The sequence below is a fragment of the Lentinula edodes genome, assembly GCF_021015755.1.
Source record: "Lentinula edodes strain Le(Bin) 0899 ss11 chromosome Unknown C8R40scaffold_5, whole genome shotgun sequence".
Taxonomy (NCBI): Eukaryota; Fungi; Basidiomycota; class Agaricomycetes; order Agaricales; family Omphalotaceae; genus Lentinula; species Lentinula edodes.
Genome location: NW_025764311.1, coordinates 640,509 through 657,005, shown reverse-complemented (window position 1 = coordinate 657,005; position 16,497 = coordinate 640,509). Strand labels below are relative to the sequence as shown.

The 16,497-nt window shown below is 46.2% G+C and overlaps 6 protein-coding genes across 6 annotated transcripts; 2 read left to right on the top strand and 4 right to left on the bottom strand.

The window, feature by feature from the left end:
- Positions 1-184: 184 nt before the first annotated feature.
- On the bottom strand, positions 185-3,404 carry C8R40DRAFT_1037509 (adaptin N terminal region-domain-containing protein; the record flags this gene model as incomplete). The annotated part of the gene is made up of 13 exons (XM_046223673.1): positions 185-292; positions 350-442; positions 497-1,065; positions 1,121-1,418; positions 1,473-1,688; positions 1,742-2,051; positions 2,111-2,265; positions 2,324-2,500; positions 2,554-2,727; positions 2,787-2,928; positions 2,978-3,249; positions 3,305-3,333; positions 3,383-3,404. 13 exons carry the CDS (start codon positions 3,402-3,404, stop codon positions 185-187), a joined length of 2,565 nt encoding a protein of 854 aa, XP_046090099.1.
- C8R40DRAFT_694741 (uncharacterized protein) lies at positions 3,383-8,311 on the top strand. The gene is made up of 8 exons (XM_046235892.1): positions 3,383-3,846; positions 3,898-3,963; positions 4,018-4,110; positions 4,163-4,300; positions 4,360-6,332; positions 6,382-6,423; positions 6,502-8,029; positions 8,101-8,311. The coding sequence occupies exons 1-8, from the start codon at positions 3,576-3,578 to the stop codon at positions 8,121-8,123; spliced, it is 4,134 nt and encodes a 1,377-aa protein (XP_046090098.1). The 5' UTR covers positions 3,383-3,575; the 3' UTR covers positions 8,124-8,311.
- Positions 8,312-8,499: 188 nt separating this feature from the next.
- Positions 8,500-9,714, bottom strand: C8R40DRAFT_1036720 (uncharacterized protein; the record flags this gene model as incomplete). Its single annotated transcript, XM_046223606.1, has 4 exons — positions 8,500-8,697; positions 8,753-8,870; positions 8,929-9,161; positions 9,211-9,714. The coding sequence occupies 4 exons, from the start codon at positions 9,712-9,714 to the stop codon at positions 8,500-8,502; spliced, it is 1,053 nt and encodes a 350-aa protein (XP_046090097.1).
- A 644-nt stretch (positions 9,715-10,358) lies between these two features.
- Positions 10,359-11,417, bottom strand: C8R40DRAFT_1158902 (1,4-benzoquinone reductase; the record flags this gene model as incomplete). Its single annotated transcript, XM_046229794.1, has 8 exons — positions 10,359-10,399; positions 10,461-10,526; positions 10,595-10,615; positions 10,689-10,902; positions 10,954-10,988; positions 11,051-11,169; positions 11,230-11,287; positions 11,363-11,417. 8 exons carry the CDS (start codon positions 11,415-11,417, stop codon positions 10,359-10,361), a joined length of 609 nt encoding a protein of 202 aa, XP_046090096.1.
- A 249-nt stretch (positions 11,418-11,666) lies between these two features.
- On the top strand, positions 11,667-13,470 carry C8R40DRAFT_1088392 (serine hydrolase FSH). The gene is made up of 7 exons (XM_046227404.1): positions 11,667-11,985; positions 12,039-12,072; positions 12,136-12,178; positions 12,238-12,478; positions 12,529-12,627; positions 12,681-12,871; positions 12,929-13,470. Exons 1-7 carry the CDS (start codon positions 11,945-11,947, stop codon positions 13,084-13,086), a joined length of 807 nt encoding a protein of 268 aa, XP_046090095.1. The 5' UTR covers positions 11,667-11,944; the 3' UTR covers positions 13,087-13,470.
- A 335-nt stretch (positions 13,471-13,805) lies between these two features.
- On the bottom strand, positions 13,806-16,159 carry C8R40DRAFT_1088388 (bifunctional purine biosynthesis protein ade10). Its single transcript, XM_046227403.1, has 7 exons — positions 16,018-16,159; positions 15,835-15,961; positions 15,711-15,787; positions 15,161-15,652; positions 14,697-15,106; positions 14,518-14,646; positions 13,806-14,464 (listed from the first exon to the last, which is right to left on the bottom strand). Exons 1-7 carry the CDS (start codon positions 16,031-16,033, stop codon positions 13,913-13,915), a joined length of 1,803 nt encoding a protein of 600 aa, XP_046090094.1. The 5' UTR covers positions 16,034-16,159; the 3' UTR covers positions 13,806-13,912.
- Between the last annotated feature and the right edge of the window lie 338 nt (positions 16,160-16,497).

Sequence of the window (16,497 nt, the reverse complement as noted above, 5' to 3'; positions counted from 1 at the left end):
CATCATTAATAAAGCGAGGAAAACATACCCTTCAAAGAGTCCATGATGGTTCATTTATCATGAGTCCGAGTTGACTGCGTTTGCGATACGCGGAAGATGGTCTATAGCAACCCGTGCTGACGATTTGAACTAAGTAGATTCCGATTCGAGAGAAGGATACACAGAAACGAAAATACAAGCCAGACTATGCCCCTCCTGTCAAGCCTGGTGGGAACCCTGAAAAGTCAACCTGATCCTGAACATCCTGCCCGTTTATGGCGTACGCTATACGTAGACGCAGACGCACAGCGCTCTAATCAAGATGAGGCATCAGATACTCTCTGTGTCAACACATGATAAGACAACTTACTCCCACTGGTGCAATGACTCTCATTTGCTGAGTTTCCACAGATCCTGGACCCACATTGGGATTAGACATTGGAAGCATTTGCAGCTGCTGTGACTACAAAAAGTCGTCGTTTGAGACCATTGTTTTCTTGTAAAATAATGAACTGACCTTCGGCACTGCTGCTTGGAACGTAAGTCCAGTAGCAGGCGCTGCGCCAACTACTTGAAATCTAGCTAATATCATGACAACACCAGGCTTAGCGGGGGAAGTTTGAGGCGTTAGCGTTATCTTGAGGGAGTTCTTTTCATATGCAGTGTATGACGTAAGACGCGACGCCGCGGGGGGCGCAGGCGCAGCAGGTGCAGGTGTATGGACAGGCACGGGAGACTGGGAAGTAGGAATGGAAAAGGCGGAGAGGGAGTTCGATGTTATTTGCGGCGCCGGGGATGATGATGCCATGAAACCAGGAGGCGGAGTTGCAGTTGTGGCTAGTGTGGTGGAAGGAGTATTACCGAATAAACCGAGGATATCATCGATAGTAGATTGTTGGGATTTCGGTGGAGGGTTTGCTGCGCCAGCGGAGGGACCAGGAGTTGGAGCGGATGTAGCGCCAGAAGACCCGAATATATCAGCGAGCAGGTCTTGACTATTGGTGCCATTCGTAGTCGGGGATGCAACCTCGTCGTTACCAAGAAGATCACCTCCCGAGCTAGAACCCACTGGTTTATTTTCACTTACTAAGACGAGCCAGTCAATGGAGTGCGTAACACGGTTGTAGATGGGTCAACTTACCGACTCCCATCACGGTCGCCTTCAACTCTGGTGGAGGCATGCGCTCCAATACACCCTCTCTCAACTGACCCAAGTTGAACAAACTGGCAAACTCGACCGCACGCTGTTGCAACTCGAGCTCTGGTGTTGAAGTGTATTGTGCCAAAACCTCTGCTATGCGGTCTTGCTGATTAGTACTGGTGGTTGATCGAGAAGAGATTTTGGTAATAGAGGCAAGTACATATTGACGAGAAAGGTAGTTGGCGTATGGGGAGTCGAGTATGGAAAGAAGGAGGTCAAGTATCTCCTTATCAGTGATCTAGATACGAGGAAGATTAATTTAAACTAGAGTGGAACAGGAAAAATTACATACCGTTTTGGGTTGCTCTTCATCGACGAGCCCACCTTCTAAAATGATCTCACTATATTCTCCCAAAACCCAAGCAGCAGCGAGAGTAAGGGACTCTTGAGATATATCCGAGTTGAGCGCGGTGTACAATTTCGATGCCGTGTAAGCCTGAAGCTCAGGCGTATGGGCAACCAGTCTGATGAACGAGGAGAGAACTTCTTCTCGAACAAAATTACCAGCCTATGAACGATTGAAGTCCTGGTTGATAATTATACCGATGAAGAAATGCGTACCAGTCTCAAAACTCTTAGAACTGTATCAATGTGCCATCTCTTGTTTGGAGCGAATCGCTCAGCCGCCAGGCAGATTTGAGTAGTCAGGCCCAATTTGAACTCGTCATCAGCAACTTCGAGGAATGCCAAAAGCTCCCTTATGAGGATGCGAACATTTTGCTCATTTATGAGAGCGTATGACAGTTCCAAGGCTCTTCGTCGAATAGAGATATCTCCGTCGCGAAGACAGTCTAGTATTATGTTCCGATGACGCTGGACGGCATTAGTATCGATTGATACGACCTTGTTTAGAGTGTTAAGAGCAACATATCTGTGTATAACAAGGGCGTTAGGATTGAGAGCCAACAGCGTCTGATATGACAGACGGACCGTATATTGTTATCCTTGTTGCTTAAGAACTTCCCGAGGATATTGATTGCCATTACACGCAAACCCGAGTCTGCCTCGATTTCCAGAACACAAAGAACGGTCTCGTACAGAATTGAGTTACCGACATTCTTAGAAGAATCCGTATTGGTAGCGACCTGAAGGGAAAAGAAACGGTGAAGACCATGATTACTGGAATGAAAAGCGGGTGCCTACTTGAGCCAAGATATCATTCATAGTATCACTTGCTCTGGCATCTCCCTTGCCCAATAATCGGAGAAGACGAAGGACTTTGACCTGAAGAAATGGATCGGTGATGCCGGATACATCGTGCTCAGGGCTGTATCCGGTAGTAACGAGTGATTTGAGATTGCGAACGAGTAGAGGAACAGCCTGCAGGATATGAGAAGAAGGTTTGCTACATCGGGAAGGCTAAGTATTCGTACGTTGCGGAATTCATCCAGTACAGCCGGTTCTGTCTGTACCATTTCGGTGACAAGAGTGATAGCTGACAGAAGGACGCCATGGTTCCGATCGGTGAGGAGATTTTTGGCTTTCGTTGTGAAGTGATCGGCCAAATCTGGGACTTTCTTTATCACTCGAAGTGCACATAGAGCTGCCTACGTGATCGGGGTTTTTAGAATGCCAACATCAAATTATCCTTGGAAGCAATACACACCTTCTTCCGAATATATGTATTACTTGAACCCAACAGCTTCTCAATCTCGTTGGCTAAATCTCGAGACATCTCCTCAGATGCTATATTGGCAAAAGTACAAAGCGCAAGCCCGACCGCGTACATATTGGAGTGGTTCATGTCGCTGTGTAATTCGTGAGGAAGGATTTAATTCGATAGGAAGGCTCGCGTACTTTTTCAACGAGTTGGTCACCAAAGTAAGAACCTCTTGACTCTCATCTAGCAGCAGCATGATTCCAAGGTAGCCCAACCTCTTGTCCGAAAAACGAGGACTCGCGACGAGTTTGAGGCATTCTATTTGACCAAAATGTGCTGGAGATCCCAGCATATGGATGTACAGTAGTTTCGCGATATTATTGTGACGCGCAAAAGAGTCTTCCTCTCTGAAGGAAGCACGAATAGCTGCAGATTCTTGCTGAATGAGTGCCCGCTCATCTGCCACAGTCTGTGCATTGTCCAAGTTATCGCGGGTGATTCATTCAAAATTTGGCCGAGCTGACCTTGCAAGCTCGGATACCCTTGATAAGGGCTGCGGCACATTGTCAGCTATTATTCAGAGCAGCGAGGATATCACTCACCTTTCAGATTATGATACACCATCTCAACGTCGTTTGCCGCGGTCTATGTCAGTGATGGCAGTTGGAAAGAAAGGCTTCACGTGTTCTTGGGATTGAACTTCTTCGCAGTCCGATTGCAATCATCAGCGTGTTTCCCTAGACTTACATTTTTACCCAGAGGCTCGCCTCTATATCTTCCCTTTGATGATTTTCTATGGTATCACCAAGAAAACCCTGCTTATATTTCGCGAAAAATGCCTGTAACAATGGAGATCAATGCCGATTCTCCCATGATGCTTCCTTAGCCTCTCCGTTGAGAAGTGTCTGCCCGTATTATCTGAAAGGCGATTGCCGCTATGGAGATAATTGTCTGAACGACCACTCGATGACAGGCCAAGAACTCCAGCCGTTGCTGTGCAAGTTCTTCATCAAAGGTGAATGCAACAAAGGTTCAGAATGCGTGTTTCGCCATGACATTGAGAGAGGTATACTTTTTGAATGACTCCAACCTCGAACTGTGCTCACCGAATCTACAGAGCAAGTTGCTTCTCAGTCGACAAGGGACGCTAGTGTCATGATGGATCTACAATCTGGGCATAAAGGTTTGTTTTATTTCTTGCTCATTTCCTATTCTAATATTGACGGGATGTTGTCAGTATCTTCCAACTCTCGTCTGTCCCCCCTCGGTAACTTTGATGCGCTACAACTAAACTCTACTCCGGCAAACAGTTCTCCGAAAACTAATTCTAGTGAGATTTCCATCCTACCATGACTTCACAAACATTTCCAATGGGGCGATAGGATTTTCTAATAATTTGGTGAAACTGGTGCTTGCCCCCGTAGACTCCCCATATGAATACAACGCAAATCCTGGCATTCCTATGAATGTATCAGATGATGTTACAGATAACGGAAATCCTATCAGTCGAGAAACGCAAGGTACATTTCGCATCTTGTGTTTATCACATTATGATCAATTAACATCAGAATCACCTTAGACAACGAGAGTCATGGTAGCTCTCCATCCATCAAACAGCAGGATACACAGGTCTCGAGTCCTTTCCAGTCAGCCGATGACACTGACGCTACGGAGGTACACGCAGATCGCTATCCTCAACCGGGTTCACCGTACAAACAACCTGTACGAAATGACCACCCTTCCACCTTTTACAGTCAATATCCCCCAACTGTTATTCCTCCTGGTTTTGTCATGCATGCTGCACCATATTTTGACCCAAATGTCTACACCCGAACCATACCCATGATTCCTAGTTATGCCCCCATTTCTTATCTCCCTCCTACGACAACACTTCCACCCAATCTCTCTGGATCTAGTAATCTGCTCACCCAGAGCGTACCTCCTGTTGTCTCTGCCCCCCTATCCGACCATGCCAACGCAAGAATACCCTGGTGTCAACGGTATTTCGTTGATGGTAATTGCCCACTGGGAAGATCATGTAGATTCAGACACCGCCTCACCGACGAAGAGTTGCAGAAGCTTCATGCTGAGCCAGCGCAAGAAGTACCGAAAGTTTATCTCACTCCAACACACAACGAACACGGAGCAAACAGTCTTCAAAATAAGAGAGAATGCCACTTTTGGAAAACCAATTCCTGTAAAAAAGGCGCCAATTGCCCATTTTTGCACTCAGCTGTCAATAAACCCGGACCCATCCCCTCCATCATTGTTGACCAAGAAGACCACACCCACCAAGAAGATCCAGAAAATAACGACTTCGGATGGGGAAGCGGATCAGACTCCGCGGTGAAGTGGGGTGAGACAGAGGAGACCGCCGAGCCTGCAAATACGTCCGAATGGGACAACAAAGCACCTTCTGCCGAAAGCTGGGGTGAGGACGTTGAAAGCTGGGGAAATGCAATATCTTCGGAACCTGAACTGTCCACCAAGAAGGGGTCTGAAAAGCGTACTAGCAAAGCTCATGATAATAATCGCCGAAAAGATCTCCTGGGACCCAAGGGAGCCTATTCTAAATCATCGAGTAGGTCAAGGGAGACGCAATCTGGTTCATCCAGCCTGTCGAGGGAACCTCGAGGGACGGGGTCTCAACGTAGAGGGATGGAAACACCACCTCATCTGTGGGTCAAGGATCGTAAAAGTCGCTGGGACAATGGCGGTTCATTGGATTCTGACAAGATGAGGCCGAAAAGTTCAGCTCGCTCTACTGTAGATGCGATCTCAGCGGATCTCTCGCGAAGGCTCGACGAGAATGAAATTACCTCTAAGCCTTCGTCTCGGGCTCATAATAACAATGAGAATTATCCTGTATCTCCAAATGGCAGCAATCTACTAAGTACAATCCCCAAGGAAGGATCAGACGTGGATTTGGGTGTTCACCAGGAATTGGACGCTCCTGAGGATACCAATGACAACATAGACAGTCCTTTGCCTGACGCTCCAGATGATGCCGACGGAGGTTTTACCGAATCTGCTGAGATTTCCGGAGAGTTCAATACTGATACTGGCGGCAACCGACCTATTAATTCAGGTGTCACTGAAGGAACCAGTGTTACTGAGAACATCCGAGACACTCCAGTAGACCGTGAACGAACTACAGATGAAGAGGGAGTGGAAGTAGTCGACGCCCAGCCGGGCTCCAATGATTCCGATGACAGTAGTCTGACTCATGACGCAAACGGACAGGAAGGGACCAGCAACCGTCTACATGAACACGTTCAAGAGGTTGCGGAGGAGGATAGCAGGGGGATGGCATCAGGCAACACACATTCATCTATGAACTGGGATGCAGCAGACGACGCCTGGAATGGTCCCAATTGGGGTCCAACTGACCCCGAAACTTACTCTCACAAACCTCATAGCAAATTACCCTGCAAGGCTTTCGGCCAAGGGTATTGTCCATTTGGTGAAAATTGTGAATTCTCTCATATCTCTGTGGATAACGATGAGAGACAAAGTTCGGAAGTGACAGTCGGAATCGACGACACTATCGATGTAAGTTTTAAATTGGATTTTCCAGTGGGTCGACATCAACGCCTTTCAGGCACCAGTTCCAAATGGCTTCGATCACAATGAAGATAACATGGTAAGTGGTGTTTAGATTCAAATAGCTTCGTCCGCATGCTGATTTTGAGTGTTCTACACCGATTCCTCGTTCGACTAGTCGCCTTTAACGTCGATTATTCGTCAATCCTTCCATTGTGATGTCAAATACGGACAGGACGCAACTCCCGAACAAATCCTTACCGCATTCGAATCCGATACTACCTTTGTGTTCGACATACCACTATCTTTCAGCGAGGATGAGTTTTCCAGCCTGGTCACCGTGTTTGGAAATGTACTGGAAATTCAAGTCGAATTTCCGAAAACAGGCGGCTCCTGCTATCACGCAAAGGTGAAGTTCTCTGATCGACACGAAGCAGAAGAAGCTGCAAAGCAACTCCATGAGTCTTCGAGGTTGGGACCAAATACTTCATTACGCGCATACCCAAACTCTAGGGCGCCTAGTATCTATAACTGGCACCCTAGCGATTCCAGTTCTGCAGTCAGAATTTCTTATCCTACTCCGAGTCGTGCAGCGTGGGTTTATTTCGAAAGCATGGATTCTTTCAAGAAAGCAGAAAGTTTGAACGGTGAAGTTTTCAACGGAAGGAAGATCAAAATTTCTCGGAATTCACGGCTGAAAAAACAGACCCACTTTCCTTTGAGGGTTGAAGGACTTGCTGTAACCACCGAAAAACAGAAACTTATGGACTTCTTCAAAAATTCTGTTCTTGTGGAAATGATTGCCCCCACCTACACTGATAATCCCACTCATCAGCTCGAAAATTTGTTACAGACTTGTGGAGAACTCGAAGAGTTTTCTGTTGAAGTCTCGCCCACAAATACGGCTCGCGCTATGGTTTTTGCACGATTTTCCGATGCTGCTGTTGCCTCACGCGCAATTGCCACGCTGAACGACACGGAGCATGCATTCCTAGGTGGCGGTCGTTTGAAAGTTCAGGAGACTTTCTATTCGTGTTATTGCCTTCCTCAAGAGAAAGCCTCTTCTGTGCGTGCGGATATAAACTCGTTACAAACGATTCATGGTCCGGGGATCAAAGTTCAGGAACACCTGAACTCAGCTGATGACTTCGAGCTACGAATATACGGATCGGACTCCATACTCTTTGCGAGGGCCCGACTAGAGTTTGATCAGCTTATGGAGGGTGAAATTATCTTAGACGACGACAACAAACCTTTATGGGATGACTACTTCGATCTTCCGAGTAGCACCAAACAGATCGATCTGATGAACACACGGAATGCGGGCTCTTTCTTCATTGAAAGGGACTTCCGGAACCGGCACGTACTGGCCTTTGGGAGTAAGGAACGTCGCACCCGTGCAAAGGATCTTTTGTACAAATTTTTAGCTAAAGTGCAAAGCTGTGTTCTCACTATGGGCGTTTCTGACGCATGTATGGGTCACATGATACGTGCGGGCTACACAAACGAAGCTGCTTTATCCGATAAGCTTCATTTTGACTTTTCGTCCAGAACCATAACCATACGTGGAAGCGTCGACGAACGCGAAAAAGAATGGGCGACAATCTCCAAGCTCACTCGTGAGAACGACGCTTCACCTACGGTCGTGAATGAACAGTCTTGTAGATTATGTCTTTCGACAGTCGCGGAACCCGTCTTGCTGGGGTGTGAGCACAAATTCTGCCAACCTTGTCTCGGTCTCTGGTTCAAGTCTTTGATCAATCCAAATTTTACTCAGATGGCGTGCGTCGCCGCCATTGATCTCGACAACAGTAATGATGGAGAGGCAGAGACACCTCGTTGTTCCGCACCCATCCCATATAGCCTTATTCGCAAGGTACTATCGAATCAAGAAGAGAATGACCTCCTGGAACATTCCTTTTTATCACATGTCTGGGAACGCTCGGAGGAATACAAACTATGCCCAACTCATGATTGCACCATGGTTTACCGGGTTGGAAGTCCCGGAACACTTATCCACTGTCCGGCGTGTAGGAAGTGGATTTGTAGTTCGTGTCACGTCGAGCTTCATGAAGGACTTTCGTGCTCTCAATATATAGATCTCACCCGTAGGATAACTGATACTCAAGAAATATAGCACCACAGATTTATCCAAGATTAGAGTCGTGATTAGGATTTATGAGCTACGTGTAAAGCTGTTGCCCGAGCTGGCATACATGATCTCCGATTCGACTAGATCCGCAGATTTGTAGTCACCTTCTGGAGCTTTCCTGTAGACATCGCCAACACCCATAGGGAATGTTTGTGACGGCAGCTGAATGAGATGTGGTGGTGTCCGTGTAAGGTAAACACGAAGGAGTGCGTCTTCCGCGGCCTGGAGTGAAAGAATAAGAAAGGTCTAGTATAGTATTCCAAATTGGTATACGTACACGATATTCCGCCATTTTCAGTGAACTTCCGAAGCCTTCTCCCAGTTGGTCCTCTCCCGAGAATATGCCAACGACAAAGACAGGTGAATTTGAATAACGACCAGTCTCTTTTAATAATCTGTGATATGTATATATCAGCAAAGCTAAGATTGTGAGCATTCCGTTCTTATACTCACCTAGATTTTGGAAGCTCCCGTTGAAATTTTTTCACCATCTCCAGTAGTGCCTTCTTTGGGTCAAGAAACTTGATCATTCCACGTAAGTCCACTTCTCGACTAAGGAAATAGGAATGAACGAATTGTCGGGCAGATGGAAGAGAACGTCGTTGATACACAAGAGCAGTGAGCGCTCTTGGTATTGATGCTAACGCGTCGGAATGTAGAACACCAGGTTTCAACAGTGTACCACGCTATGCGAAGTTTTAGTAAAGAGGGATAAGCTTACAAGCTAGCACGCACTGATCTATGCCATCGTAGCAAAGGAGTTGCACCCATTTCTTGCGCAACATTTGAACAAGGCAATGGCCCCACATGGGCAGTGACAGCGGCTTTCATGACACGCGTTGGAAGGTAAGGATATGTTGCTCTAACATATTCCGTTGCAAAAAGACCCATTAATGAATTCCCTATTGCGGCAAGTTGACCATTCGTCGCCGGTTCTTGCTCGTGCGGTTTATGTTGTTTAAAATGCTGGAGGAAAGAGGGGTGAGTGCATACTTGCTGTATGACTTCTGTTGAAGTGAGGACAGAAGAAAGGCCTATTCTGTGGGCGAATGCAGATAAAGCGGTCGGTGGAGGAGGTTGTAAGGAAGCCCAGGTTTCCGGGTCAATGGTCGCTGTCGGAATTTCTCTGCCTTTCACAAAGAGAAGCTCTTTTGGAGGAAATTTCTGTAGATGTGCGGTGGAGAGAGAAGATGCTAACTTCGCCGTCGTAGATGCGAGTCGTCGTTGCACATGGCCCATTTGCTCGTCGTAGCTACCGTCAAGCTCTTTTTTGACTGCACTCTTATTCGCACGGTGAGCTGAAGCGCTGAAACTGGCGCTTGCATAAATTGATGAATTACGTGCGACATCAGCCGCTGGAGGCCCTCTGCGATGGGGTTTGCATGATATATAGGAAACCTTTTGCGATACGTTGATAATGAGTAAGTCACCAACACTCATAACACTTAGGACGGCAAGGAATATTTCGGGGGCTGCCAGTGGTATACACTAGCAAACAAATATTTCCTTTCGAAATATATCATTGATACATGCCAGTCCGGACTGTTAGACTGCGTACTAGTATGGTTGAAGTTACTTTATGTGGTTATATTTGCTTGCAGTTGGTGGAGGTTGATATTGTGTTACTTGATGACCCGACCAAGTTCATCCACCATCAAATCTGAAATTGGCTCCTTTAACGACATTGGTAGCCAGCCATCTAGCCACATCTTACACTTTGCTTTTCATCTAACAATACGCAGCCTATATTTACACTCTACATACATAGAATTGATTCAATCTCTCTTCATGGCAGTCCATAAAATAATTATAGCGTTTGCGGGTACAACCAAGATTGATGGTAGATGATATTCAAACACCTAGAAGACGTCGTTGCTACTTTCCTAGAAGTTAACTTTGGAAACGGTCGTGTAGAAGTGTTTCCCTATGACAAGTTTAGACGACTTGAACTAGAAAGTACACTCAAGATTTGAAGTGGAATTCACCTTGGATAGTTGCAATCTCGAGCTCTAAAGCCGACGGTTGTCTCGTCCCAGAGGGTCCGGCAAAACCTACAGGGTGTGAAGTACTAAGAATACAAACCGAAGATCGCGAACGCGCTCTGATTCGGAAGACTTACAACCCGCGCCCCATGGAGATCCTAAAAAGATCAGAGGTAGAACAGTGCTAAATCAATGCAAAGAGGAATGGGTAAAAATGTAATATACGCTTACCGCCGCGAACCTCCTCCATATTTGTCAACTGCGCGAAAGCAACAGAGTATCCCAAGGGTATGAAGATCACTCCATGGTGAACAAGTGTCGACATGGCGTTCATGGCAGTAGACTCTTGACCTCCTCCAGGTGAAGCGGTAGAGAAAAAAACGCTAGCATATTTTCCAGCGAGAGCTCCTTTACCCCAAAGGCCGCCAGTGGCGTCCCAGAATGTCTGAAACGATTAGAAAGGTCCGTATAAATGTATCAAAAAATGAAGACAAACCTTCCACTGAGCAGGGAAATTGCCATACCGGGTAGCTAAAGGTAAAGAGAAATCAGGAACTGAGTACATTCGAAAAACCCAACGAGTCTTCACTCACGAATACCGAATAAAAACGCGTCGAATTCAGTGAGTTGGTCTACGTTGATAACGGGGTAATTGGGCTTCTCAGGAGCATGCATCTTGTCCAGAATCTCTTGGGGAAGCGTTTCTGGAATCCTAGATATTTTGACTGAGATTAAGCGTGCGTGGGTTAAGATGACTATAACATATACATACTGGAAGATTTTGACAGATCCACCAGCATTTTCTACGCCAGTTTTTACAGCTTCGGCCACTACGTGAACGAAAATGCGCATTCATCATTCATCAGAGCCAGATCTAACCCCAGTCAACTCTGCACAAAGCTTACTCTTTGCAATATGGCCGAACATCGAATAGATAATGATTGCAATCCTCGGTGCCATGATATAGTCTTCAATGGATGGAGGGGAAGAAAGTAGGCAATGCTTTGCGATAGGCGCAAGTGGTGGGAGATAACATAGAAATTGCAAGTAGTTTGGGCTTTTTAAGTCCACTGTGTCATGCGTAACTGCAGTGTGGGTATATCTTAGCCTATTCAGCTTAATCCCCCCTATTGAACGAGTTAAGGGTAGGCTCAGACGCGAAAAATCTCATGGTGAGCTATGCTCAGTAGAGTTGCCTGCTGCTATGCTGTTTATTATCCATGATTCTCATCTCGGTTTTTCTATCAAACGCGACGCCGTATTTACAATTAATATTTTCCGTACGTGTACAACGTGAAGAACATTGCTGAACCTTCTACCTTTGAACGAGTCGACTCATCCAGACCCTCCTAGTGACAAGTAGCCAATGGATGCACTCGGAACAAAAATAACCCACTCAACTCATATCTTTTCTTCCACCGTTGTCCACCATTTTCCACGCTCAACTTCCGATTCTCGTACGTTTCGTGAACTTTTACGGCTACAGTATGTCTTCAACGGCCTTAAAACGAATCCTTGTTCTTCACGGGTAAGTCACGACATCGCCATTCATATATGAATGCAATGACAAGCCGTGGCCAGTTATGCGCAAAATGGATACATTTTCAGCAAGAGAGTGGGTATCTCGATCCTTGATTAATTCGAGCCATCCAGCCCAATACACTTTATCCTTACGCAGTTATCGGCTTTGCGGAAACAGTGCAAGAGTACTGTGGAATTCGGTGTGTCTTTACTTCCTCTTGGTGACATTCATTTCACAACTGAAGTATCTTCGATCCAGTGTTTGTTGATGCTCCCCATGTTTTACAGCCTGAAGATTTATTCGATAATGAGCCATCGGAGCCCGAAGCAAATGCAGATCCGTTAAAGGATCCGAATGCTGTATTGCGGGGATGGTGGAAATTCGCCGACAAAGATAAAACAATTTCCACTGGAATGGAGACCTCTCTGGTCTTTTTGAGAGATTTGTTGAAAGAAAATGTGGATGATGGAAAGGTGTTCGATGGCGTTTTCGGGTTCAGGTGCAATCGAGGTCGTTCTTAGTATCCCTTTACTCATGTCGGTTCATCAGTCAAGGTGCAGCTATGGGAGCGGTTCTTACAACCTTGCTTGAAGACCCATCCAAGTTTTCCGAATTTCTCATCGATGGCAAAGCTCCTCACCCACAACTGTACATCAAACTTCACCTCCATATAACATCATTCCCTGACGCCCCCATAATAGATCTCTATGCGTCTGTGCAGCAGGATTCCTACCCACTTTCCCGTTCTCAACCTCAATCCTATCTCCTACTTCAAGCTTTTCAACACCAACACTCCACATATGTGGTTTGACTGACCCTATTATACCGTTTGCTAGAGCAAAGCTTTTGACAGATGTAACACCGAACGGGAGAATCGAAACGCATGACGGCGGTACGCACCGCGATGACAAATCCTCGCCCGCCATCCTGATTAGAACCTTCGTTACAGGACATTTTGTGCCCTCAAAAAATCCATGGCGAAAATTCATCGCAGCGTGGCTCAAGGATCCATTGAATAATGAGATTCCATCACCTGAAGCACCTTCCAATGCAGATACTGCCCTAGATCCAAATTGCTCAACCGCTGAGATTTCCACTAATCCCTAACTCAGCTCCCGAATAAGTCAATGGGAAACGAAGCTCAAACTCATAATAGAATTTCTACACATAGACTCCCAGTCCATAGATTCCCTACTCATCATAGATCGTCAAATGGTCAACTATGGGATTTCGTGCGCTTGACGATCGAAATGGAACAGAGAAACAGAATCTCTTCAACAAAGTTCATACTGGGTGTGGGAGTTCGCTTCAAGACGGCTAGTGATGTAGCAATATCTAGTTCAAGGCGTGTCACCACTGCGACCCAATGCGATGAGGGCAAAAACCTGAGCTGAGCTTAGATTGCCGTTCCTTGAGTTTACGAAACAAGATCATCTGCATTCCCTTGGATTCATCCTCCCTTGATCTCTTCAGGTCTTGCTGTTGACATCTACAGGAACGTTCGATGATCGAAGTAGATCGCGTCCACTGAATTCTTAAGTCGTGGCCAGAGATCTGTCATGATACTGAAGTTTACTTCGAGGAGCGCGGGTGCAGACGGGTGCAGTCATGAATTTCAGTTTAACGTTGGCATCCATCCTGCACCCTCAGGGACGATAGAAAGAAGAAAGAAGGCCGATCTATAGCCTTCCTGGGCCATATTCTGTGACTGACTTCCAATATCTGATCATTGAGTTCCATCTGAAAACCCAAAAACGTGAGAGAGTCGGAAATAAAGCCAAGAAGCACAACATTCATCATACATATTTGAATCTGTCTGAATCGGGGTGAACCGACATATCTGGCGGCATAAGTCATGAATAATCATCGATCGATACACATAGTAATATAATGTTATTGAGAACATCAAGAAAACGCCGAGTAAAAGCAAGCACTAATGGTGGAACAACCTTAACGAAGTATGCGCGAAGACTATTCCATGCTCATCTGCGGCCTTGATACATTCAGTGTCCATGACGCTTCCACTAGGAGCAGCAAGGTACTTCACTCCACTCTTCTTTGCACGATGGACGTTATCAGGGAAGGGGAAGAATGCATCGCTCGAACAAGCCACTCCTTCAAGCTTGCTTGCCCACTCCTTCCGCTCAGCATCAGTCAGGCCTTGCACTGAACCTTCAAACAGGCTTTCCCAATGCTCCTTCTCTCCCCCTTCAAGTATTTCACCACTAACAAAAAGATCAATAGCGTTGGCTTTTTCTGCACGTTTCACGCCTTTTTTGAACGGCAAAGCGAGAACATGTGGATGATGGCGCAGCCACCATAGATCAGCTTTTCCACCGGCCAGACGGGTACAGTGGATACGGGACTGTTGCCCAGCTCCGAGACCGATGATTGCCCCGTTACGAGCATAAGCTACACTGTTTGATTGCGTATATTTGAGGGCAAGAGTGGCAAGGATGAGATCTGTTTGCGCAGATGAAGGAAGCTGATAGGTAGGATAAGACTATAAATACGAATGAGATAGAGCTTGCCACGTACTTCTTTCTCCACAGTGACGATATCAGCGAATAACCTAGCATCAATTTTTGCATTGTTCCGCCGCTGTTGCAGAGAAATACCAAAGACCTGTTTGGTCTCAACTTCTGGAGGCTCGTAGTTAGGGTCAACCTTGGATGACATTGAGGCAATGTTATTCACGGCAAGATTTTAGATCATACCTCAAGCACGCAGTACTTTCCCCCTTTCTTCTTGCTCAAAACGTCGAGAGCCTCGGGTGAGTATCCGGGGGCGATGATACCATCGGACACCTCTCGAGAGATAATTTTTGCAGTAGCAAGATCACAAGGTGCAGAAAGTGCAATGAAATCGCCAAAGGAAGACATCCTGTCTGCTCCGCGAGCGCGAGCGTAGGCACAAGCCAATGGAGTAAGTGATTCCTTTAGGTCGTCTACTCCGTAGACCTTTTTCTCGGTCTCGTCGAGTGAGATGCCGACGGCGGCACCGGCTGGCGATACGTGTTTAAAAGAGGCAGCGGCGGGAAGATTGAGGGCTTCTTGTAGCTCCTTAACCAAAGCATATGAGTTCAGTGCATCTAAAAGGTTAATGTACCCAGGTGAACCACGCAAAGCTACGAAATGGGTGTTACTAGCATGAAGTTAGATATGTATATGTAGAGACAGACCTTTGAATGGCAACTCTCCCTCGGTAACATATGCCTGGGCAGGTTTCTGATGAGGATTGGCGCCATACCTCAGAGGAATTCTCTGAACAGGTCCAGCGAGTTTTTCTTCTGGCAAATCTCCAGAGGCATACTGCTCGCGGAAATATCCACTAATTGCATCATCGTACTTTGCTGTCATCTCAAATGCCTTGAGAGCTAGTTTGTTGCGGATCGCCTTCCCGACGTCTCCCTGGCCGTTATTCCATGCTTCCAGAAATTCGGCATAATCAGCAGGATCAGAAAGTACAGAGACACGCTCATGATTCTTTGCAGCTGCACGCAAAAGAGTTACCCCACCGATATCAATTTCCTCGACAGCATCCGCGAGTGTACAGTTAGGCTGGGAAATGGTGGATGTGAATGGATATAAGTTGCAGACGACGATTGAAATGGGTTCAATGTTCTGAGCATTGAGATCTTCCTGATCAGACGGAATGTTCCTGGAAAGAATTCCTAAGTATATAACGTGAGGAATGAACATTTTCAATTGCACGAGGACTTATGAACATACCACCGTGGACTGCAGGATGGAGAGTCTTCACTCTACCTCCCAACATCTCCGGCGCCTTAGTTATGTCCGATACATCACTGTGGACAATTAGAGTAAATTGTAAAATGATTGCGTCGAGGCTTACCCAATAGGAATACCAGCTTCCCTTATTTTTTTTGCAGTCCCACCTGAGCCAAGCAGTTTGATACCTGCAGCATCGAGGCCTTTCGCAAATTCGATCAGGTTCGCTTTGTCGTAAACCGACAATAAAGCTGTTCAAATTGTGTTTTAGATGGAATGAACATTGAGCATAGAGTCCGATGTGTACCGATGGGCTTCGACATGAGGGCCAAGTTGAAAAAAATTTGGGCGCCTAACTTCAATTTTCTTGTCGCATCAATGGATGACTTCCCGTAGGAATTATTTGCAGGACACCAGACAATTAATTTGTGCCACCAATATAAGCGAACCTAAGCGAAGATGGCCGGAGAGCGGCTTCTCAAAAACTGCATCAAAACCAACTTACAACGGCCTCCCTACCCTGTTGTAAACTGGTTTTTGGTGTAAGCGAGGGTACCATCAACAGTCCGTACGTCGCATCAAATACCGTTAATAGTTAACTGCAGGTTAACTGCAGAATAATTGCAGCGGGAAGTCACCCAATGGTCAAAGCGATGATATTCAATGGCACGAAATACATAAGTATGTAAGTAACTTAACTACTAGAGATCGTTCGGGTTCGGAAGAGGAGAAAGGATAGCGCTAGACAATATAATGAATACGACTACAGTCTGGAGCAGACGTCATA